At 38.7% G+C, this 23,942-nt stretch overlaps 1 protein-coding gene across 2 annotated transcripts in view; it reads left to right on the forward strand.

The window, feature by feature from the left end:
• The window catches only part of LOC117379373 (peroxisome proliferator-activated receptor alpha-like), a 75,163-nt gene that overhangs the window by 36,643 nt on the left and 14,578 nt on the right, over positions 1-23,942 (forward strand). Inside the window, exons 1-3 of one of the 2 annotated variants that reach the window (XM_033976074.2) lie at positions 7,361-7,500; positions 14,762-14,956; positions 17,849-18,003. In XM_033976074.2, coding sequence (XP_033831965.1) covers positions 14,785-14,956; positions 17,849-18,003 — 327 coding nt within the window. In that variant the 5' untranslated portion in view covers positions 7,361-7,500; positions 14,762-14,784. Of the gene's footprint in view, positions 1-7,360; positions 7,501-14,761; positions 14,957-17,848; positions 18,004-23,942 lie in introns of those variants that run through there. The other variant, XM_055225597.1, reaches the window with a different exon arrangement.

The following is a 23,942-nucleotide window of genomic DNA, read 5'->3' on the forward strand; positions in this document are numbered from 1 at the left end:
CTCGCACACCCATAGACTGTTTATACAAATGGACGTAGCTAACCTGCTAGCCGCCGCGTTTTAAATAAGAAGTGAGCAAGGGCTGCGCTTTTGGCTCTGATTTACTTTACATCAATAAACTGTGTCCTCTCTCTGTCTCTGCTGCTGTCAGACTCGTTATTTTGCTCTTAAATGTTCGTATTAACCCGCTCGACACGATCCTGCGGCTTTTATTTCGCTGTCGTGTCCGTAAATCAAGATAAGAACATACGTAACAACAGACAAATCAGCTTGGACGCAGCGAAATATCTTCACTCCTACAACAATTCGTCCAGTTGACGGATTTAAACGTCATCTTTTGCCGCGGGACGGACAAATCGGGCGCCTTCTTTCCCCTGAGGTCGCTCCTGTTAACGTTAGCAACAGGTTTGATTGACAGCGTTGCTAAATATTGTCTGAAGAAGTCACAGTAACATCACGTGACCACCCTGAGGCGCTAGTGAGCAGTCGAAACCCGTCAGGGATGAAAACAAAGTCAACCTCGGTCTGGAAAAAGAACCTATTAAAAAACATAATCGGACGACCAGATGAACCTCGTCGCGCTGCAGCAGATATTAATAGGGCCGCGCAATTAATCAAATTTTAATCAAATCGAGATCCAGTAATTTCCAGTGATAATGAAAAGCTCGGAGCGGTTCAGTCTGAGGGTCCACAGCCAGTCCCCCGTCGCTCCGAGGATGTGGTTTGGAGCGCTCTTCAGACGCTTGAATTATAGCGATATTTAACGAGGACAAAATACAAACCCGCGTCGGTTATGTTCAGGAAATAAAGAGTGAAAAACAGTTTAGATTTAGTTTTACAAAGACAAAAATAAAACGGGGATTGACCAATACGAGAAAAATATCATCTCACGTACTAGTATTTACATTTAGCCTCGTTTTTGTTTAATTCGTGCGTTCGCCAAAGCTCAAAATGCTCCGTTCCGCCTTGTGATGTCATCAAGTGGTAGTTTTCAAGTTAACGTCTTACTTTTTTACCTTTAGTTCGGTAAAGATCACAAAATTCCAGAAGCTGAAATGACCCAAATGATTCTAGAAACGAAGGTGTGTGGAGTTTAGAAACGCAGCGGAGCACTTCCTGTATCGCCACACGATGACATCACAAGGTGGAACAGAGTGTTTTCCGTTTGAGAGAAGAACTCAGCCTAAATCTGCAGGGTTTTTTTGTGTGTTAATCACGTGTGAATGAAACAAAAACACAACTCCAGGTCGGTTTGCGATGAGGAAACGACATTAGAACAGATCAGAAAATCGTGTAATATTTGCGCTTTAAATTGACGAAGTTGGAGTTTTTCTGAATAGTTTTAGAACGATCTGGATTTATCTCAGAACTTGTATGAAACCGCACGACATTAACAGTAAATAAATCTAAGTTCTGTCGTGCTAATTGTCTAAAAAAAGCAGCTGCGTCTCGAATAAAATCAACCTCGTCGTCGTGGTCAGAATCAAACTCAAGCTCCTCCATGATTTCCACGACAGATTATTTATTTATCACGATCAGACGTGTTATACAATATTCATTCCGGGCAGCGGCGTCCTCTCTTGTGTTAAAGCGAGATACGAGTCTGACCTTTTGACCCCCGCGGTAACAGCAGCTCTCTGACACAAACAGGAAGTGAACACAGACGTGGCTCGGTAAATAAAACATGGTGGTGCTGGTTAAATGCGCTCCTCTTCAGTTCTCGTCCAAAGAGCGCGAGCGAAGCACATGGCTTAAAATATTTCCCCCCGTACATGTGGTGACCTTTGCTTGTTTATCGCAGTCGTGTTTTGAATATTTTATGAATGTTTATTTCGTGTTCAATTTGGCGAGGGGACGACACAGTGTTGAGCAGTTGTTTTAATGAAATGTGTAAATGTTTTTTCTGTTTTTTTCCATTACTAAAAGTCAAAAGTTTGGAGTTTTTTTTCTTTATTTTTACTACTTTCTACATTTTATAAACACACAGAAAAAAACTAAATATATGAAGTAACATATATGGAATTATGTAGAAAAAAATACAACTCTACTAAATATTTTTTTTTAATATATTTTAAATTCAAATCTTCACTTTTATAACTTTTTTTTAAATTAAATTTTACTTTTACCTTTTGCTTTGTCGAAACACATTTACCGTAGTAGAGTTATTTCACTTTTTTTTTTACTACATAAGACATTACTAGAAGTGTATATTTAAAAAACACCAGTCAAAGTTTGGACACACCCTTTTATTCATTCATGTTCGTTTTAATTTTTTTTTATTTTTACTACTTTTTATATTTTATTTACACACAAGACACCAAAAATATGAAGTAGAATTTATGGAATTATGTAGTAAGGTTGTGTATTTTTTTCGACAAAGCAATAAGCATAATTCCATATATTTTACGTCATATATTCCATGTCTTTTGAGTTTTTTCATGGCCGATACTGATACCGATTAATTAGAATCCCCCCACAACCGATTGGGCCGATATACACGGCCGATTTCGATAATTTTCCCCAAATTTTTACCTCGTTTTTACCACAGACCTTTAAGAGAGCTGTGTACTCGTGTTTCGTGCAGATTTAAAGCTTTTTGTGTTTTTTTTTTTAAGGCAGCAGATCGACCAAATCAAAATATCGGTCTACGCTGGAGATTTAAAGTCGATAGTCCATACGCTGAAAAGGCCAAATATCGAAAAATGTATATCTCTAATAACAAATGTAAAATGTAGTAAAAAAGAACGTAAAGAGGGTGTGTCCAAACTTTGACTGATATTTTTATAATTAATATGTACAAATGTTTAACAAATGCTTTATTAAGTGTTGTACTTCATGTTATCCGAGGAAAACCAGTGTAAAACGTCTTTTTCTTTTTTGTATTTAATGTGTAAATTAAACTTTACTTAATCATAATGTGAATATGCTCACCTGTGCGTGCAGCTCTCCTCCTGCACAGACCCCACTGCAGTCTGTCAGCACAGCGCCACCTGCAGGAGGCGGCTGTCCTTTGGGGTGAGGTAGTAGGTTGTATAGTTTTAGGGTAATTCCCAGTTTGTAAGATGACTATACAACTTACTGTCTTTCCTGAAGCGATTAGAAATGCTCCGTGGACTACGACCCCGAGCTCCGCCCTCTCCATCATCTCTCCGTCATCTCTCCATCATCTCTCCATCTTTAGTTAAATATATATTGATGTTTGTACAATTAATTATATAGAAAATGCCTCACATGTGTACATTTGTTTTATGGTTGTCAAAGTGCACGCTCTTTATAGTTTATATTTACACTTACCACTCAAAGGTTTGGACAAATCCTCTCTTTTAGTGTTTTTTATTTTTATTTATTTTGACTAATTTTTACATAAACATCCTTTATGTAAGATGTCAGATATAAAAATTGTGGAAAATAGTCAAATAAATTAGATAAATCAAGGAGAAAAAAAAAAAAAAGTCTTTGAACGAGAGGGTGTGTCTAAACCTTTCGACTGGTAGTGTAGGTTTTCCTGTTTAAAGCCGCACTATGTAACTTTTTCTGGTGAAACGGTCCGCTCCCTATGTGCCCGCACCCTTGGACTTGTTATTGCTTTTCTTGAAATGTCCCACAGTATGGCATTAAACTTGTCTTATCTTTCATTATTCCAATTACAGATGTTTTTAAATGCATTATAACTGTGAGCGGGGTCGCTTCTCCGCAGATCTTAACTGTAATACAGCCTGATGGCATCACCTTCTCTCATTTTCTCTTCATGCCATACGTTGTACAATGTTCCAGGCGAAGCAGTAACATCTCCATGGAGACAAGAACAAGGTTATGTGTCAGTTAATCAATGGATTTTTTTTTTTGTGTGTGTTATATTTGGAATTTGGTTCAACTCAGGTCAATTTTATTTCTATAGAACGTTTAAAACAACTTGAGGTGACCAAAGTGTGTCAGATAAAAGTAAAAAAATACAAAACATAGAAACAGAACAATAAAACACCAAGATGTTCTGTGTAGCTGGTGTTCAATGCCAGTGCAAAGAGGTGGGGAAGTCAAAATTCACTTGGTTTTAATGCAACTTTCAGTCTTTAACGCGTTTATTTTATCTCCTTTCTCATGCTCATATACTCACAGTTACTTCACGTGTTTTGTATTAATGTTCTGTCCTTTCTTACACAGTTGCGGGGTCCGATTGTCTCCGTCCCAGGTCCCCGCTGTGACCTGGGTGACTTATGATGTTCGCACAGGGTGAGGTAGTAGGTTGTGTGGTTTCAGGGTTGTGATTTTGCCCCATCAGGAGATAACTATACAACCTACTGCCTTCCCTGGAGGGCAGCAATACTTCACAGGATCTCACACTCACAGCCCAGACAATACAAGAGAAGAAGAAAAAGGCTTTAGTTCAGTGACAAAGAGGGAGATTTCATTACAAGGCTGTGTTTTACCTCTTCTGCTGCTGCTACACACCGCATAGCAACAGCAGCAGGAACTGAGCTTGTGGGTTGTAATTGGTTGGTTTTAAGTTGCCTTTTTTGTTTCTATACTGAAATAAAATAAAATAAAAATAAAAACTGAGGACTGAAAAGACAAACACCTCAGAAGCAATGACTTAAACTTATTACAAGTCATTATTTTACAGCTGGTGTTGATTTTCTGCATAGCAACAGCAGCAGTAAATGAGGTTCTGGTTTGTAATTGGTTGCTTTTCATTTTATTTTTAATTTTTTTTTAATTATTATTATTATTTTTTATCTATACTAAAATAAAATAAAATAAAAATTAAAACTGAGGACTGAAAAGACAAACACCTCAGAAGCAATGACTTAAACTTATTACAAGTCCTTATTCTGAGGCAGCTGTTGATAAACTGCATAGCAACAGAAGCAGTAACTGAGCTTCTGGTTTGTAATTGGTTGCTTTTTAAGGTATTTTTGTTGTTGTTGCATCTTTATTAAAATAAGATAAAACATTTTAATGAGGACTAAAAAGACAAACACCTCAGAAGCAACAGCTTAAACTGATTAAAAACACTTATTCTGCAGTTGCTGTTGATAAACTGCATAGCAACAGCTGCAGTAATTGAGGTTCTGTTTTGTAATTGGTCAGTTTTAATGTTGTTGTTTTTTTTGTGTAGCTATAATAAAATAAAATAAAAACCGAGGACTGAAGACTGAAAAGACACCTCAGAACCAACAAATTAAACTGATTACACGTCCTATGGCTGGTGTTGATTATCTGCATAGCAACATCAGCAGTAATTGAGGTTCTGGTTTGTAATTGGTTACTTTTTATATTTTTTAAATGATTTTATTTTGTTAGTATCTATAATAAAATGAAATAAAATAAAATACAAAATAAAAATAACACCTGAGGACTGAAAAAACAAACAACCCTCAACCAAAAACTAATTACAAGTCCTTATTCTGTGGCTGCTGTTGATCAACCGCATAGCAACAGCAGCAATAGTCAGGGTACTGGTTTGTAATTGGTTACTTTTTATATTTTTAAAAATGTTTTTATTTTGTTAGTCTGTATAATAAAATACAAAATAAAAATAACACCTGAGGACTGAAAAACAAAGAACTCAGAAGCAATAACTTAAACTAATAATTACAAGTCTTTATTCTACTGCTGTTGATTTTCTGCATAGCAACAGCAGCTGTCGTCAAGGTGCTGGTTTGTAATTGGTCACTTTTTATTATTTAAATGTTTACAGTTTTTTTTTTAGACTATATCGTAAAATAAAAATGGTGATGGTGAGACTGTACTTGAACCTTGAACACAGCCTTGAAATCAGTCACTTATGTAGAGTTACTAACAGAAATTGTCAGTAAATATCTGTTTTTATTGGTGACTACATTTTAAATAAAGTTAAATCGGAAATAATTTTGTGTTGGTCTATGTATTCAAACATGTTAAGCTGTGTAATATATAAGATAATCTGCATTTCTTTCTATTTGGCAAAGGAACTACGATGATTTAAGTTCGGTTTCTCAAATAAAACCGACATTAAACTAATCTACAATCAAAAAACAGCTGTAATTCTGAAAAGGCTGTACAAATGAGGGTTGTATGGAAAATAAACAGTTGTACGATTCCAGTTTCATTAGTTTTTCCCTTAAAAACCACAGTATATTTGTAATAATGTCTGTACTAACACATGTTGTAGCTGCATTTATAAAACACGTGAAAAAACACAGTGAAAAGAAACATGTTTTATTAAAATCTTCCTTCCATAAACCCAAATTGCCTCTATAATATAGTTTGTTTTGTTTTATTTACAGATTTAGTTCGATATAAGTTCACTTTTCTTTTTTTCTCTAAACTTTAAACAACCAGGTCAAGTTACAGGTCAGATCTGTGGAGAGGTGACGCCGCACAGCATTTAAATCCTCATCCTCAAGATATTTTAGCAATTAAAAAAAACAAAAAAACTACACTTTGTAACTGAAACAAAGCGAGATGATTCCATTTACTGCTCTACTGTGGAACATTCCAATCAGAGCAATAGCATCTCCATGGAAACAGTGCTCTGCAGCCTCATGAAGGTGCGCAGGGAGCCAGTAGAGGGCGCCACACGTCAAACCATCCGCAACTTTGTCCACAACTGAACTCGCAGCTAAATATTAGTTTCAGAAAATGAGATATACTTATGGGATCCGAATCTTTTGGCTCTTTTACTGTTAATTTATGTGACAGAAGCAAATGTGAGAACTTATTTAACTACAACCAAGGCTCAGATGTGTTTAAAATGGTTCAAACTGAGAGTGGGACTGTGTTTACTCTCAAATGATTCCAAATCTGAATAAAAACTCGTCTTACAATAATAATAATAATTAATAAACTAACTGTTATTATGATGCCAAATATGTTTGTTCTGCTCAAATCTGTCCTGATTCCTGAGTCTGTTTAGTGTTAAAACTATAAAAACGCACAAATTAGAAGGAAAAAGATTCAGATTCTCTTTTTTAAAAATGAGATCCGGATCCAGCCGTTCAAAAGAGCCGGCTCGTTCACTATTTCAGAAGGTTTTTTGGGGGAGATTAGACACTGTACAGATGTTTATTTCCACTGCACAAAACATCTACTTTACGCATTTGCCCTGTTTTTGCTCCAGAACAGATCCGCTGTGGCACCATTTTTACGCACGGTCCTCTCCAAACGTGCGCACTCATGGCACATCCCTGGATCGCGCCCCCAGCCCCCATCCCAACCCCAAAACCTGTTTCTTTCCTGCTTTGCGATGCCCAAAGCGCGTCTGTCCTCCATTGGTTTGAGGCAGAGGTGTGTCCGGCCCGTGGGGGAGGCGCGTGGAGTGACGCGCGCCGTGGCTCCGTGCGTCCTGACGCTACTTCCTGCTGCTGTGAGCTCGTTTTCTTTTCTTTTCTTTTTTTTTGTTTCCAAGCCCGGCTGTGGCTGTGGCAGCGGACCGGAGGAGGGCTGCTGTCAAAACGTCCCGGGACACTGACACTGACCCACGGGACATCTTTGGACATGTTTGAGACCGCGCGCTCAGAGGTAAGTGCGCTCATAAAAATGCGACTTTATTTGCACTTTCTTTGATAAAACTGTGATTTTTAGTAGTTGTTTTAGTTTTTTTTAGATTGACTTCATGTGCTGCTCCTTTGTTTTTTATAGTTTGGACTTTAAATGTTAAGGTCTATATACTTTTGTAGCCAAATTAGACAGAAATACCTCAACTTTTTTCGCTTTTTTAATGAACTTGTTTGTGCAATAAGCTGCTGTCATGCACATTAGGCAACTCAACATAGTCATTGTGGTGCAGAGAAAGTTTTAGCTGACCTCAAGCTCACACCTACTCTTAAATATCCCCTATAACTCGTGAATAGTTGCTCTGTTCTGTCTTTGTGATGCTGTTGGATGGTCTGGAAGCTGCACAGTTTGTTCAATTTGGTCACGTCACAACTTGACCTTGGAGAGGGTTCTTAAAGCAGCTGAGGACATTTACTCAGAGGGGGAAAAAAAAACACTCTCAGTTTCAGTTTTGGTAAGTAAAAGTACAGATACCGGAGCAAAAATATCCACAAGTATCACATGGAAAAATCTAGTTAAGTAAAAGTGTGAAGTAGCTGTTTAAAAATGTAGTTAACGAGTAAAAAGTTGAAGTTTTTTGTGCAGATTTTGAGTCTTATAAAACTTCAAATGTGGTGATTTTGACAAGATTTGAGCTGATTTATTTTGTTCAACTGAATCAATATTTCTTTCTATCTGCTTTTATTTTTGTTGCTCAAACTATGAACGTGTTAAAACTAAACCCTCACACTTTTCAGTAGCTCTCAAACTAATAAAAAAAATAGTTTTACTTACTTTTCAGGACTAGAAAGTACAGATACAGGCTCTCAGATGTAGTAAAAGTAAAAAGTATCCGCTTGAAAACGTACTCAAGTATAAATTTTAGGCGTCTGTACTTTACTTACAGACAATACTTTACTACTTTTACTTTGCTACATTCCACCACTGATCATTAGTTTCCTGCATCTTTGAGTAATCCACCATTTTCCCGCATTTAAGACGCTACGAAAATGTCACTTTTCACCTTCCCCCTATGTCCGCCCACTTCCACGTACCTTCTTGTGCCATTTTTCAACGATAAAAACACTTGATAACAATCTACCGGCGTTCGACGAGGCTCCGCGGACGTCGGGACATCTCCAGCGCTCCCCCTCGGCTTCCCCTTCCCTTATCGTCCCAAGATAGACGCTCCTATGTCTGGAATAACGACTCCACAGGGAACGCAGCACAATGTCCTTTGAGCTGTGGAGGAAAAGCGCTGCATTCTTACTTTAAACTGACCCAGGACAAAACACACACAGTGACAGGTTGCATATAGTTGTGTTTTATACGTTTAAAGATGTACACAACTCCTTTTTTCTCGTAAATGCCGTTGGAAAAGCCGACGTCAGGCCGCTACACGCCGTCTCCGTCCAATTAGAAAACATTTATCTGCAGCAATTTTGTACGAAAGATACATTCTGTGCCAGGTGTTAAGACTAAGAACACGTTAGACCATAGACTGTTTATAGAAATGGACATTGCTAACCCGCTAGCCGCCGCGTTCCAAACAGGAAGTGATCACGTGCGCACTTCCGGCTCCATCGACTCTGGCTCCGCTTCACTTTCTATTGAAAAAAACTCTCAAATCTCATAATCAAGTGCAGAGAAAATGTTCTGTTTTGTTTTAGCCCCAAAAACATGGCCCCCAAATAGTGAAAACCAACACAAAGATGAACTAACGCATTAGTAAACATGACCAGTTTTCCAAAATATTGATTGTAACTATAGACTGTTTGTATAAATGGACGTAGCTAACCTGCTAGCTGCCGTGTTACAAACAGGAAGTGATCATGTGCGCATCGACTCTGGCTCCAGTCCACTCATCTCTGTACCTGCTGCTGTCAGACTCGTCATTTTGGTTTTAAATGTTCGTATTAACCCTCTACATGATCCTGGGGTTCATTTTTGTGAGTTATTTTGAGTTTATTTTATACTTTATTTATTTTCGAGGGTTCTTAATTTGTTTGTTTTTTTTATTTTCTTTATTTTTTATTATTTTTTGTTTGTTAGTTTTTTTGTTATTGTTGAGTTTTTATTTATTTATTTATTTAGTTAGTTTTTTATTTATTTTTTGTAATTTTAATCATAATTTTTGTAGTTATTTTGAGTTTTTTTTAATATATATATTTTCTTTATTTTCTTTCTTTTTTTGAGTTTATTTTTCTTTTTTTTTCTTACTGTGCCCTCTCTCTGTACCTGCTCTACATGATCCTGGGGTTTTTATTTCACTATTGTGTCTGTAAATCAAGATATGAACATTAATAACAGGGAAATCAGGCGCCTTCTTCTCCTGAGGTCGCTCCTGTTAGCGTTAGCAACAGGTTTGATTGACAGCGTTGCTAAGCGCCCGCCCCCTGCTAAATTAGTGATGAGGTTGGGAAGAGGCGTTACCTTCAACAACCTCGCTCTGGATTGGCTCTTTGGTTGCTATGACACTCACGGTCAGAATTCCTGATATGAAACTCGTCTCCAGATTAGCCGCTATAACTGCTAGCCTCGATTAGCTTCATTTGGAGCTGAACTCTGCGGGTGACCTCACACTTTACGCAGTTTATATGTTGGACAGACTTAAATAATTCCTCATTTTGTGTCAAGTATCAGATTTAAAATAAGAATGAGCCGCGTCCGTGTTGTTTAAACGGTGTCTCGATACAGAACTGGGAAATAAAAGTGCAGTTTGTTTACATCAGGGGCGTCAAACTGATTTTACCAAAGGGCCACATCAACAAAATGGTGACTCTCAAAGTGCCAGATGTCACCAACTGTAAGATAAATGTCACTAAATGTAACCAAATTTAATGTAAAATAAATGCAACTACTTTTGAATCTTGTTAATTAACCGTTTCTATATTTATTACGTATTCCAGTTACAAATATCGCATATGGATTTGCATAGATATGTAAAAATGGCTGTTTAACTGTGTATCTAATGATAAACTGACATTTTAAAACAGTCAAACCTTTTAATTTACTTTGTCGCGGGCCACATAAAATGACATGGCGGGCCGCATTTGGCCCACGGGCCTTGAGTTTGACACATGTGGTTTACATTAATGACACTAGAATGGGACGACGGTGGCTCAGTTGGTAGAGCGGTTAGATCCACTGACCCACAGATGGCTGCTGTCGTTACGTCCTTGACCATTTACCACAAACAAATGTACGACAACGTGTGCGTTTTCACAATAACGATTAAAATGGCGTCTAACACATGCACTTCTTAAGCTTCTCAAACATTTCTCTGTCCTTCTTTCTACGTCTGAAGCCACAGCTGCTCCAGGACAGTTTGACCTTAACTTTCGCTGCCAATCTGTGGTAATTATTCACGCGTCGCAGTGAGACAAATGTCTTGCCCGAGCGCACAACAGCAGCAGTTTGAACAGTCTGGAGCAGGGATCGGGGTCTTAAATCAGATTCTATCATGCAAAACTGAATTTTCAGAGGTTTTAATCATGTTATAGTCATTTCCCATCAACATTTACTCACTTGAAGTCGTTTTCGGAGCGATTCGTGTTTGAGTAAAGTTCAATCGACTATTTTCGAGACGCCATTTTGTTGCTCGATCCCCGTTTTCACCTCCACCTATACACACACAACGGCGGATTTGTCTCTTGTATTAAGTCGTTTTAGCTGAATATTGTGATTTAAAACGTGTAAATTATAACAAAATGATCCACGAGTGTCACAGATTATAACTTTAATCTCTTTTTTTTAATAGAATCACTGTTTAATAAGCGACTAAAGCTCATTGTTTTCATCAATAATCACTCTCGTTTCAGCTTTGTTTTGTGTTTCGGGCATAAACATAAGTCAGATCTACTAAAGCTCATCCCTGGAGTATTCTTTCCGTCCCGTCCGTGGTGAAAAATCCGTCTTTTGCCTCGGAGCTGTAACCTGACACACTTGTTAAACTGCCGTTAACAGTCAACAGATGTTCGTCTTGTTCTGTACATGCCTTTATGTGAAAACAACATCTCCTTCAGGCTCCAGCTTTACTCCGCTCTTACTAATGTCTGTGTGGACGAGGCCCCTCCCCCTTTAACAAAAACGAGACAAACACGATCGCATCATGTCTCCAGACGCACACGGGCGTTTGGTGTTTTGATATTGTGTTTTAAATCTCTTGTTTGATGAAGTTAAAGTGGATTTTAGAATAATTTAAAGTGGCGTTACCTGATTTTTTTTCTTTCGTCTCTTGTATTTTGTTAAAGATCTTTGTTCTAATGTCGTTTCCTTGTGACAAACAGACCTGGAGTTGTGTTTTTTCGTTTCACTCGCACATGTTTAACGCACAAACCCTGCAGATTTAGACTGGAAACGCTCTGTTCCACCTTGTGATGTCATCGTGTGGCGATACAGGAAGTGCTCCGCTGTGGTTTTAAACTCCACGCACCTTCATTTCTAGAGTCATTTGGATCATTTCAGCCGCTGGAGTTGCCGCTTATCTCGACTGAACTAAAGGTAAAAGGAGGAGGAGTTAACTTGAAAACTACCACTTGATGACATCACAAGGTGGAACAGAGCGTTTTGAGCTTTGGAGATGTAGACAGACTAATAATAAAGGAAACAAAACACAACTCCAGGTCTGTTTTTGAGGAGGAAAACAGCATTAGAACATGACTTAAACCTCACAAGAGTCAATTTTATGTCATATAGAACCTTTTAAGGAGCAATTTCTGACAAAAATCAGATTCCTGCTCCATCGACTCTGGCTCCAATTCACTTTCTATTGAAAAACTGTGTCCTCTCTCTGTACCTGCTGCTTCAGACTCGTCATTCTGGTCTTAAATGTTCGTATTAACCCTCTACATGATCCTGGGGTTTTTATTTCACTATTGTGTCTGTAAATCAAGATATGAACATTAAAAACAGACAAATCAGGTCCTTCTTTCCCCGAGGTCGCTCCCGTTAGCGTTAGCAACAGGTTTGATTGACAGCGTTGCTAAGTGCTCCAAAATATATTACGATGTGCCAAAGGGTTAGATCGATTTAAAGCTGCACGATGTCGTTTTTCTGATGCGGCGTCCACCTCCTGCTCGTCTCTTTCTACCCTAAAAACATGGATTCTTACTGTGAGCGGGGACGCCTCTCCACAGATCTGACACTCAGTTAACATACTTCTCTTTGGAGACCAGCAGATGGGAAGTTACACAGTGCAGCTTTAAATATCTACCATCTCCTTCCATAGTTTGAAAATCAGACACTTCCTGGCGACTTTAATGGAAGATTTCAGATGTTTAAAGTTGTTTTTTTTATTTTATTTTATTTCTGACTGGTTCATGTTTGAGTTTAATCTTTAATCGACTATTTTCAAGACGCCATAATGCATAACTCAGCGGATTTGTTTCTTTTACGATGTCGTTTTAGATGAATTTTGTGATTTAAAATGTGTAAATTATAACAAAATGATCCACAAAACGCACAATACGTCTGATTTAACCCATTTTAGACGATAACATTTCAAATTTATAAATGCTAGCTGCCATTTTGCTACTACGTTCATTCAAATATCTATTAAACTACTGCGTACTGTACTGTAAATATTCCTGTTTGCGAAATGTACTCGTCTAACCCGCGGTAACACGTGCGAATGAGACAAGAGTTTCTCAGAGGACGCACATTGAGACATAGTTGGTCGTAGTCGATGAAGAGTTGAAACAGATGTTGGGAGCTTCACCAAATCCCTCCTGCGCATCGTGTCGCGTCCGTCTGACCGAGTGAAAGTCCGAGTGTAAGTCCATGCACGAACTGCACGCGAATAATGATAATATATTTGGAAGTTATGGCGAAAGACGAAGTTTAAATCTGTCAAATGGGCAGATCGAAGACGTTTGGCTCTCCGGTTTCAGCCTTAACGACTCTATTTAACCTTTAATGGCCCTCCTATTGTTCTTTTTGTTGCTTTGGGTCAATATATTGAACTTCAAACTATATATTCGTCAAAAATAATATATATTTGGAGGTTCGATGTGTTGCTGAAGCAGGGGCGGCTCCAGGAAAAGGCTTAAAGGGGCACTAGCCACCCCTATAGCTCCCGCAAAGAGTTTTCCTCATTTTCGCAGCACTAAATTTGAAAAACGTTCAAATGGCGACAACAAAAACACCTCCACAAACAAATACGGTAGACGGGTGACGGGGGGGTACGCTTTATTCTTTAAAAAATCTAAATTTAACGTGTTAAGTTGAAGACCTTAGCGCCCCGTTTAGCTCTTCAAACCAAAAAAAGTGTGGCGTTGTCCCTGCGCTGAAGTAAATATAAACGATAAATGATAATATTAAAACAGATTTACGCCCAAAAAAAACACACAAAAGCTATTCTAAATCTACAATATTATTAAAAATCATGAGCTACAAATAAATAAACATCAGAATGAAACACTTCTGCATCTGTAACGAGTCAAACAAGTTATTTATTCAGCTTTTTACGGCTTAAATCTGATCATACAGCCAAAAAAATAATCAGGAATGTCCCAGCAGTGCAAATAAAAAGTCCACGTGATTAATATTGACCGAAAAAAACATGGTTCCAGCTTCATGAAAAACTGAGCGACAAGTGGATATAGTGATTATTGTGAGTGTGACACATCATTAGTTAAATAAAGTACATTTAATTTGTTGTGTATTTGCCTGGACAATAGCGATTAATGCACTAGAGCCTCATATCGACTTACCTGAAACGAGCTGATTTGTCTGTTTTTAATGTTCATATCTTGATTTACAGACACAATAGTGAAATAAAAACCCCAGGATCACATAGAGCGGGTTAATACGAACATTTAAGACCAAAATGACGAGTCTGACAGCAGCAGGTACAGAGAGAGGAGCGGCAGCTTTTCAATAGAAAGTGAATTGGAGCCAGAGTCCATGCAGCGGTTTATCTATGTCCATTTATATACAGTCTTACCTGAGTTTATTAGCGCTTTTTTATAACTTTGAGAGACCAGAGCGGAGTTTGGCTGTAACGCTAAAGCTAACAACATCTAGCATGCTAACGAGGACCTCCTGATGATCTAAATTTAATCTGATTAGACGCAGACGGTTCACAGCAGACTCATTTTGACCTCAACAGCGGCTTATAAAATATATCTGTACCAAGGCAAGACAAAATTTGCTCAAACACATGGGGAAAAATTTTATGTTTTTATTATTTTTTACACATCCAATATTTGCGTTTTCTTCCTGATTTTTCTCGTTCTTTTCTCAGGCTGGTGATTGACACTCGGGAGCATGGCAGGGGACGTGTACTGCCCCCCGTCCCCCCTGGGAGAGTCCCTCCTGGGAAGCCCTCTGTGCGGAGACCTGATGGACGACCTGGCTCAAATCTCCCAGTCCATCGAAGCCAACAGCCTGGGCTTCGACTTCCCCGAGTACCAGAGTCCAGAGAGCCCCACGGCGCTCGGTAAGTCACGTGACCTCCGCGGTATGACGCAACGTGTGGGACGTTATGTGCGCTCAAGAAGATTAGAGTCGGAAACGTTGCAATACTGTACATGTAAGAGGCTCTGTAAGCGTTTTAACCATGCGTAAATGGACAGAGCTAATCTGTTAGCCGCCGCGTTACAAACAGGAAGTGAGCGTAGGCGCACTTTCGGCTCCAGTTCGCTTTACACTGAAAAAACGTAGCTCCTCTGACTGTTCAAAGAAGTGGACTAAGTGAGTTTGACGTCGCCCACACCGTTCAACTTGAGTCAAATGAAGCTAATCGAGGCTAGCAGTTATAGCGGCGAAATTAGAGTAGTGTTTGTAACGTTTAGTAAAGATACAGACTTGGGGTAAAAGTTTCACAGAGTTTATTACAAACAAGGAAATGTGAATGTCGGTTGACGGAGCAGGTAGTAGAGAGCTGGGTCGGAGGCGGAGGTGCAATGTGAGTCCAAGAAACGGGGAAAAAACAGCTGAGCACTGTGACCATGAACGCAAAAACTAGAGCGGAACTGTAACACGGGGGATACACGGACGACCTGGCGGCGTGAGCGGGGTCGAAGGTTGAGGTGTTCGCGCCGGTCGTGGAGAGCTGGGTCGGAGGCGGAGGTGCAAAGTGGGTCCAAGAAGCGGAATCTGGCAAAAAAAAACGAGAAAAAAGCTGAGTACTATGACCGTTATCGACCATAATCGCAAAAACTAGCGTGGAACGATCTGGCGTCTCTTTGTACGCGCGAGGTGGAGGCTTGATCGCTCGTGGGCTGCAGGTGTGTAGTGGGCGGCGCCAGAATCTCCGACCAGCTCCAGGTACAGACACAGAAGGAAGGAGGAAAGACGGCACAGAAACGCAAAGGGACAGACTCGGATCTTGACGGTATCATAGCCACGAAAGAGCCAATCAGGGGCGAGGATGTTGTTAAAAATATAAAATGAACAGAGAAGTCGTCTTGAATCGAAGAGTCTCGCCCTCGGCTGAAGAGTGAACATACAAACAGTGTATTTAAACCGTCCAAACAATCGTACCGGTTTCGTCCAAGTGGCTCGATGTCGCCGGACGCAACTTCTCGTAGCGTCCAAGAGCTGATAAAACAAGATACACCCGAGTATAACAACAGATGACGACAGCAAAAGACGAAATTTTAATCTGTCAACTGGACAAATCGTTGTAGGAGTGAAGGCGTCCACCCTCAGACCCATCCTCAGAACAATAGTAGGGCCATTAAAGGTTGAATAGGGCCATTAAAGACTGAAATAGATGTTTACAGTTTCAGTGTTGTTAGCTCTTCTTTTCAGACAGATATAAGGCAGTGTCCAGCGGTAATCTGACTCAGAACTGAAGAAGAAACGGCTTGTAGGAGCGAAGACGTTTGGCTTGGACGAGCAGCCAAACGTCTTCGCTCCTACAACTTTTTGTCAGTTGACGGATTTAAACTTCGTCTTTTTGCGATGGATCAGACTCGTACAAACTGCCCCGTCTCTGATTCACTCTTCTCCATTCACCCTTTAAGGCTTTTATATTTTATTTTTTGCCCGTGGGAGTTTTTAGTTCCTTCCACATTTTCAAAAATAGTCATTCACCTTTTGAGCTCCGTACGTCGCTTCAGGGAAATATTGCGATGAACAGTAATATTGAAACTACTTTAAGACACTAATAATCCCAGTGAACCATTTTAAATCGACTGTTTCATTAAAAAAACAGTACAGTTACTTAAAATTAAAGCACGTTACAGTTTTGGATCAGGTTGTTTTGGTTTCTAACGACACAACATTAGTGAGAAAAATATAAACCGTGATTTTTCCTTCTCGAATTCATATAAACAAACATAAATCTGTTTTTAATCATAAATTGTGTTTTTAAAGTAACAGTGGTAAATGAAAAATGGTAAATTCACTCATTCACACACCAGTGCAGCAGACACTAGGGGCGAGGTGGGTTAAGTGTCTTGCCCAAGGACACAACGACAGCGTTCATCCAAACTGTGGGTCAATCGATTTGACCGCTCGCTCACCCGATGAAGTGCTAACCTTTGGCTCACTGGGCAAACGCTCCACCAACTGAGCCACTGTCCTGCAACTCAATGTGAAAGTATTTGGAGTAGTCAGAATTTTTAATGTTCTTCATTGTTCTGTCATTTTCAAAGTGTTTTTCCCATCACTGTAGATTGGGAATTTGTCCCAGCACACACAGCCTAGATTATGATTTGTATTTTCATTTTTATTTATTTAATTTTTAAATGTATTTATTTTATTTTGTTCTTTCAAGTATTATTATTATTATTATTATTATTATTATTATTATTATTATTATTATTATTATTATTTTAATCATTGTTAGTATTAGTATATTTATTATTATTTATTTGTTTTTATTTTATTCATTCAAATATTATTAGTATTTTATTATTATTATTATTATTAGTAGTAGTAGTAATAATAGCAGTAGTATTAGTATATTTATTTTTATTATTATTTATTTGTTTTTATTTTATTAATTCAAATATTATTAGTATTTTTATTATTAGTAGTAGTAGTAATAGCAGTAGTATTAGTATTAGTATATTTATTTGTATTATTATTTTTATGTATTTATTTTTATTTTGTCCATTCAAATATTAGTATTATTATTATTAATAGTAGTAGTAGTATTAGTATTAGTATTATTAGTATATTTATTTTTATTATTATTTAGTTTTATTTTATTCATTAAAATATTATTATTATAAATAGTATTACAATTTTATTATTATTAGCAGTGGTAGTAGTATTTGTATATTTATTTTTATCATCATTATTATTGATTTATTTTTATTTTGTTGATTTAAATATGAACTAAAGCAGCTGCTCTCTCTGTGTGTCTGTTGTGCTGCAGAGACCCTGACCCCTGCGTCCAGCCCGTCCTCTGGTGTGAGTGGGACGGCCCCGAGTCCAGAGGAGTCCAGCGTGCCTCTGTCTCTGGACTGTAGGGTCTGCTCTGATAAGGCGTCGGGCTTTCACTACGGAGTCCACGCCTGCGAGGGCTGCAAGGTGAGACCCCCCTGTGTGTGTATGTGAGAACTGTATGTGCGTGTTCCTCTGGGGCTATTTACAGACCAAACACAGAACCCGACGTGTGAGGACGGGGTTTATAAAGTCTACGGGACAGACTTTATAAACCCCGCCGTGTGAGGACAGGGTTTATAAAGTCTATGGGACAGACTTTATAAACCCCGTCGTGTGAGGACGGGGTTTATAAAGTCCCATAGATCACATACACACACTTACATTTATAGTGTCTGATACCACGATGATAAAAACACAATATACTGTCATTTTCTATGTTAAATGTTCATCCTTTGTGTTCTATTCCATGTGTGTTATGTGTGTGTTATATGTGTGTTATATGTGTGTTATGTGTGTTATATGTGTGTTCTATGTGTGTTCTATGTGTGTTATATGTGTGTGTTATATGTGTGTTATGTGTGTTCTATGTGTGTTCTATGTGTGTTCTATGTGTGTTATATGTGTGTTATATGTGTGTTATATGTGTGTTATGTGTGTTATATGTGTGTTATATGTGTGTTATATGTGTGTTATATGTGTGTTATGTGTGTTATATGTGTGTTATATGTGTGTTATCCTCAGTGTGCTGTAGGTTCTCACTGGTCCATGGTGTAAACTCGTCTGTGTGTCTTACATACAGAGACACATCAGTATAAAGACTTGGACTGGTCCTGGTTTAGTCCTGGTTTAGTCCTGGTTTGGTCCTGGTTTAGTCCTGGTTTGGTCCTGGTTTGGTCCTGGTTTAGTCCTGGTTTAGTCCTGGTTTGGTCCTGGTTTAGTCCTGGTTCATTCCTGGTTTAGTCCTGGTTTAGTCCTGATTTGGTCCTGGTTCATTCCTGGTTTAGTCCTGGTTCATTCCTGGTTCATTCCTGGTTTAGTCCTGGTTTAGTCCTGGTTTGGTCCTGGTTTAGTCCTGGTTCATTCCTGGTTTGGTCCTGGTTTGGTCCTGGTTTAGACCTGGTCTTAAATATTCGTATTAACCCTCTACATGATCCTGGGGTTTTTATTTCACTATTGTGTCTGTAAATCAAGATATGAACATTAATAACAGACAAATCAGGCGCCTTCTTTCCCTGAGGTCCCTCCCACTAGCGTTAGCAACAGGTTTGATTGACAGCGTTGCTAAGGGAGACTGTGGGTGACATCACACTCACTTATTCTACGTTTCAGACACAGCTGTTTTAGAGTGAAATAACCTCTTAACACTCTGATTTCACACTTGTCCTTGTTTGTTCCCGGCAGCAGTGGTTTAAACTGTTGATGTTTTGGTTGTGTATTGTCCAGCTGTAGTTTTATTTCCTGTTTTGGTTTTTAAAAGGAACAATAGCTCTTTAGTTGTTGTAAAGGAGGAAACCGACTCCTTTGACTTGGACTTTAAAGGGACACAGACCTGAACGGAGTCGACCTCAGGCCAGTGGAAAGTTTGTGAGACATGCAGAGGGTCATGTGAGGTGCACTCAAACCTCTGCCCCGTTTGGCTCCGCTCCCAAACACAAATACATCAGAGCGCACTGCGGCGATACTGGCTCGTCCAGAGGGAGGGATGTGTGTGTCTGAGACCGGCCTGGGCCTTTTTAACTGAAAGGTAAAAGTCAATCCTCGGTCAGTGAGTGTGTCCAAATGTTTGAACTTTGTCCTGTTTCTGCTCCAAATCACACACTCAAATTTAGTGAGTTTTTTTAGTTTATTTTTACAACTTTTTACATTTTATACATAAGAAAGACATCAAATATATGAAATAAGATATATGGCGTTATGTACCATATTTTCTGAACTATAAGTCGGACTTTTTTTCATAGTTTGGCCGGAGGTGCGTCTTATACTCAGATGTGATTTATATGTGAAATATGTTTTTTTCTTCATTATTTTGCATTTTTTTGGCTGGTGCGACTTATACTCCAGTACGACTTATACTCCGGAGCGACTTATACTCCGGAGCGACTTATACTCCGGAGCGACTTATACTCCAGTGCGACTTATACTCAGGAGCGACTTATACTCAGGAGCGACTTATACTCCAGTGTGTATTTGTGTGTCTGTCTTGTGTAAATGTATTTGTGCGTCTGTCTTGTGTAAATGTATTTGTGCGTCTGTCTTGTGTAAATGTATTTGTGCGTCTCTCTCTTGTGTAAATGTATTTGTGCGTCTGTCTTGTGTAAATGTATTTGTGCGTCTGTCTTGTGTAAATGTATTTGTGTGTCTCTCTCTTGTGTAAATGTATTTGTGCGTCTGTCTTGTGTAAATGTATTTGTGCGTCTCTCTCTTGTGTAAATGTATTTGTGCGTCTCTCTCTTGTGTAAATGTATTTGTGCGTCTCTCTCTTGTGTAAATGTATTTGTGCGTCTGTCTTGTGTAAATGTATTTGTGCGTTTCTCTCTCTCTCATGTAAATGTATTTGTGCGTCTGTCCTGTGTAAATGTATTTGTGTCTGTCTTGTGTAAATGTATTTGTGTGTGTCTTGTGTAAATGTATTTGTGCGTCTGTCTTGTGTAAATGTATTTGTGTGTCTCTCTTGCGTAAATGTATTTGTGCGTCTGTCTTGTGTAAATGTATTTGTGCGTCGTTGCCGTGGTGTCACATGGTCGCGCTCAGTGTGACGTTATGAACGCCGAAAGGCTCTAGCGCCGTTTCCAGTGCGTCGGCTCCACGGCTCGGTTCAAACGGAGGAGCTGGAATGTGGGAGGAATGTGAGCGACGCCGGGGAGGGGGCTTAACTCGAGCTGAACACGACTGTAACACGACACGTTTAAGATCAGGCCGTTACTGCGGTAGACGAGTGTGTAACAGACACCCCCATAACACAAAGTACAAGGTAATTATATGTGATTATATGTGATTATATGTGATTATATGTGACTCTACTGTGATGTTTTACTTCAGTTAAAGCTCTTTACGAGGTTTAAGTCATGTTTTAATGTGTTACTTCATCAAAAACAGACCTGGAGTTGTGTTTTTTGTTTCATTCACGCACGTTGAGTCACACTTTATTATTATTGTCTCCATCTCCAAAGCTCAAAACGCTCTGTTCCACCTTGTGATGTCATCAAGTGGTGGTTTTCAAGTGAACTCCTCCTCCTTTTATCTTTAGTTCTGGAGAAATTTTGCGTTGAGTTTCATTGGCAAGTTTAACACCAGAGACGCCCCGAGCGTAAACGCCATTAAAGGAATAATAAGTGTTTTTCAAAGACAGGGGGCAGTATGTGATCTCCACAGACCTGACTAGTCCCGATTTCTTCCTGTGGGTTGATCTTAAAGAAAAGGTGTTTGTGAATAAACCTCAGACGACTTAATAAACGACTTAAAACGTGATATCGAGGATCAAATAAGAGACGTGAGCCAGAAATTATTTAAATGTGATGCACAGTGTGTTGGATCGGGCGATTCAGGGACAAACACAAAATGGCGGAATGATTAACAGAAGAAATAAAAATAAAATAAATAAATGAAATAAACTTAAAAATAAATAAATAAATTAAAAAAACTCAAAAAGTACAGAAAATGGACAAAAAACTGAAATAGACATAAAACAATAAAATAAAAGTTTTTAAAAAAAGTATATATCACAAAAAATTACAGAAAACAAATTAAAAAAATGAAATAAAAGTAAAAAAATATATATATATATCACAAAAAATACAAAAAAGAGACAAATGATAATAATAAAAAAATTTAATAAACTTAAAAAAATTAAATAAAAGTTTTTAAAAAATGGTGGATGCTTAAAAAACATTTATTTTTATTTTTTTTTATTTAGGTCATTTTTACTTTCCCTAGTTTAAGTTGTGATAAGTTCAAGTGTAAGTGAACAATTATAACCGTATATATCGCCAAAAATCTCAGAAGGTTCAGTTTATCTACTGCTAAAATTTGGTGAGTTTAACTTAAGAATTAGAGGAGCGACTGAAGATTTAGTAGTAAGTTTAGTAGTAAAATGGGACAATTTAGTTCATGTTCAAAACTGAAAAACACCTCGTCAGATGGGAATTTTATCGCAAAAGTTAATGATGATATTTCTGTTATAATGTGCTCAAACAGCGTCTTGTCCCAATACACAAATATGGTATAAGGTCCAAATATATCCACTGTGTGCTATGTAATCAGAAAGTGTGTGTTAGCATGCTAGTAGTTGTGAAAAGTGCTTGGATTGAGCTGATTTAAAGGTCCCACATTACGCTATTTTCTCTGCGATGTCCTAATGTCGTTTCCTCATCACAAACAGACCTGGAGTTGTGCTTTTTTGTTTCTTCTGTCAAACATCTGTCTTCTATCAAACTGAAAACACTCTGTTCCACCTTGTGATGTCATCGTGTGGCGATACAGGAAGTGCTCCGCTGTGTTTTTAAACTCCACACGCCTTCATTTCTAGAATGGTTTGGATCATTTCTGGAGTTGCCACTTATCTCGACTGAACTAAAGGTAAAAGGAGGAGGAGTTAACTGGAAAACTACCACTTGATGACATCACAAGGTGGAGCAGAGCATTTTGAGCTTTGGAGATGTAACAGACTAATAATAAAGTGTGACTCAAACATGTGTGAATGAAACAAAACACAACTCCAGGTCTGTTTTTGAGACGCTAACGGCATTTTAACACGACTTAAAGCCACAAGAGTCGAGTCCAATGGAAACTTTAATTTAAGACATTTTATTTTTGAATAGGTACGCGACATTTTGAACCCTACATGTATAACTCGAAGTCTTAACTTTTAAAAAAATCACAACACAACCACAAGTAAGTGTAGGGATGTGGGCAGAGATGGGGGGTAGGTGAAAACAGAATTTTTCCTTAATTCCAGGAGTTATATTTTGATATTTTCAGAGCTTTTAACAATGTTGTAGTTGTTTCTCTTCAACATTTACTCACCTGAAGTTGTATTTGGAGTGATTTATGTTTGAGTAATCCTTAATCGACTATTTTCACGACGTTATTTTATCGCTCGATCGCTGTTTTCACCTCCGCCGCACGACATCGCAGTTTTCTAACATGGAACTCGGCGGATTTGTCTCTTTTATTACGTCGTTTTTAGATGAATATTGTGATTTAAATGTGTAAATTATAACAGAATGATCCGCTCTCTCTGTACAAATGTTGAAACAAATAACATTTACTGGTACAGGAGCGTTTCCCAATTGGTTACGTTTGATTACATCTTCTGTGTGTTCGTCAGCAGCGGTGAATCATGCTCCAAAGTCCAAACATGTGCTGACAAGAAGCTCCTGTTTGTAATTTTGGCAGAAATGGGGAAGTCGTGCGCGTGTAGAGTCAGCTCCTCGCACCTCCGTGAGCGTAAAAACCACACACTGACCATATGTTGTGTAACGAGCCGGTTATGGGGCAGTGGACGCCGCCATGTGTCAACACTGACGTTAATCTGATCGTCCTGTCACGATACGAACATTTCAGACGAGATTAGAGACAGGAATTGACACGATACTTGAGACCAGGAAGAGAATAACAACATTTTCTTTCTTTAGACAATAGAATGTGTTATCTGTGTGTTATATGTGTGTTATATGTGTGTTATGTGTGTGTTATGTGTGTGTTATGTGTGTGTAATCCTCAGTGTGCTGTAGGTTCTCACTGGTTCATGGTGTAAACTAATGTGTCTAATACTGAAACATACAGAGACACATCAGGATAAAGACTTGGACTGGTCCTGGTTTAGTCCTGGTTTGGTCCTGGTTTGGTCCTGGTTTGGTCCTGGTTTGGTCCTGGTTTAGTCCTGGTTTAGTCCTGGTTTGGCTCTGGTTTGGCCCTGGTTTGGCCCTGGTTTGGTCCTGGTTTGGTCCTGGTTTAGTCCTGGTTTGGCCCTGGTTTGGCCCTGGTTTGGTCCTGGTTTGGTCCTGGTTTGGTCCTGGTTTAGTCCTGGTTTGGCCCTGGTTTAGTCCTGGCTTGGTCCCGGTTTGGTCCTGGTTTGGTCCCGG

Source organism: Periophthalmus magnuspinnatus, chromosome 12, assembly GCF_009829125.3.
Source record: "Periophthalmus magnuspinnatus isolate fPerMag1 chromosome 12, fPerMag1.2.pri, whole genome shotgun sequence".
NCBI classification, from domain to species: domain Eukaryota; kingdom Metazoa; phylum Chordata; class Actinopteri; order Gobiiformes; family Gobiidae; genus Periophthalmus; species Periophthalmus magnuspinnatus.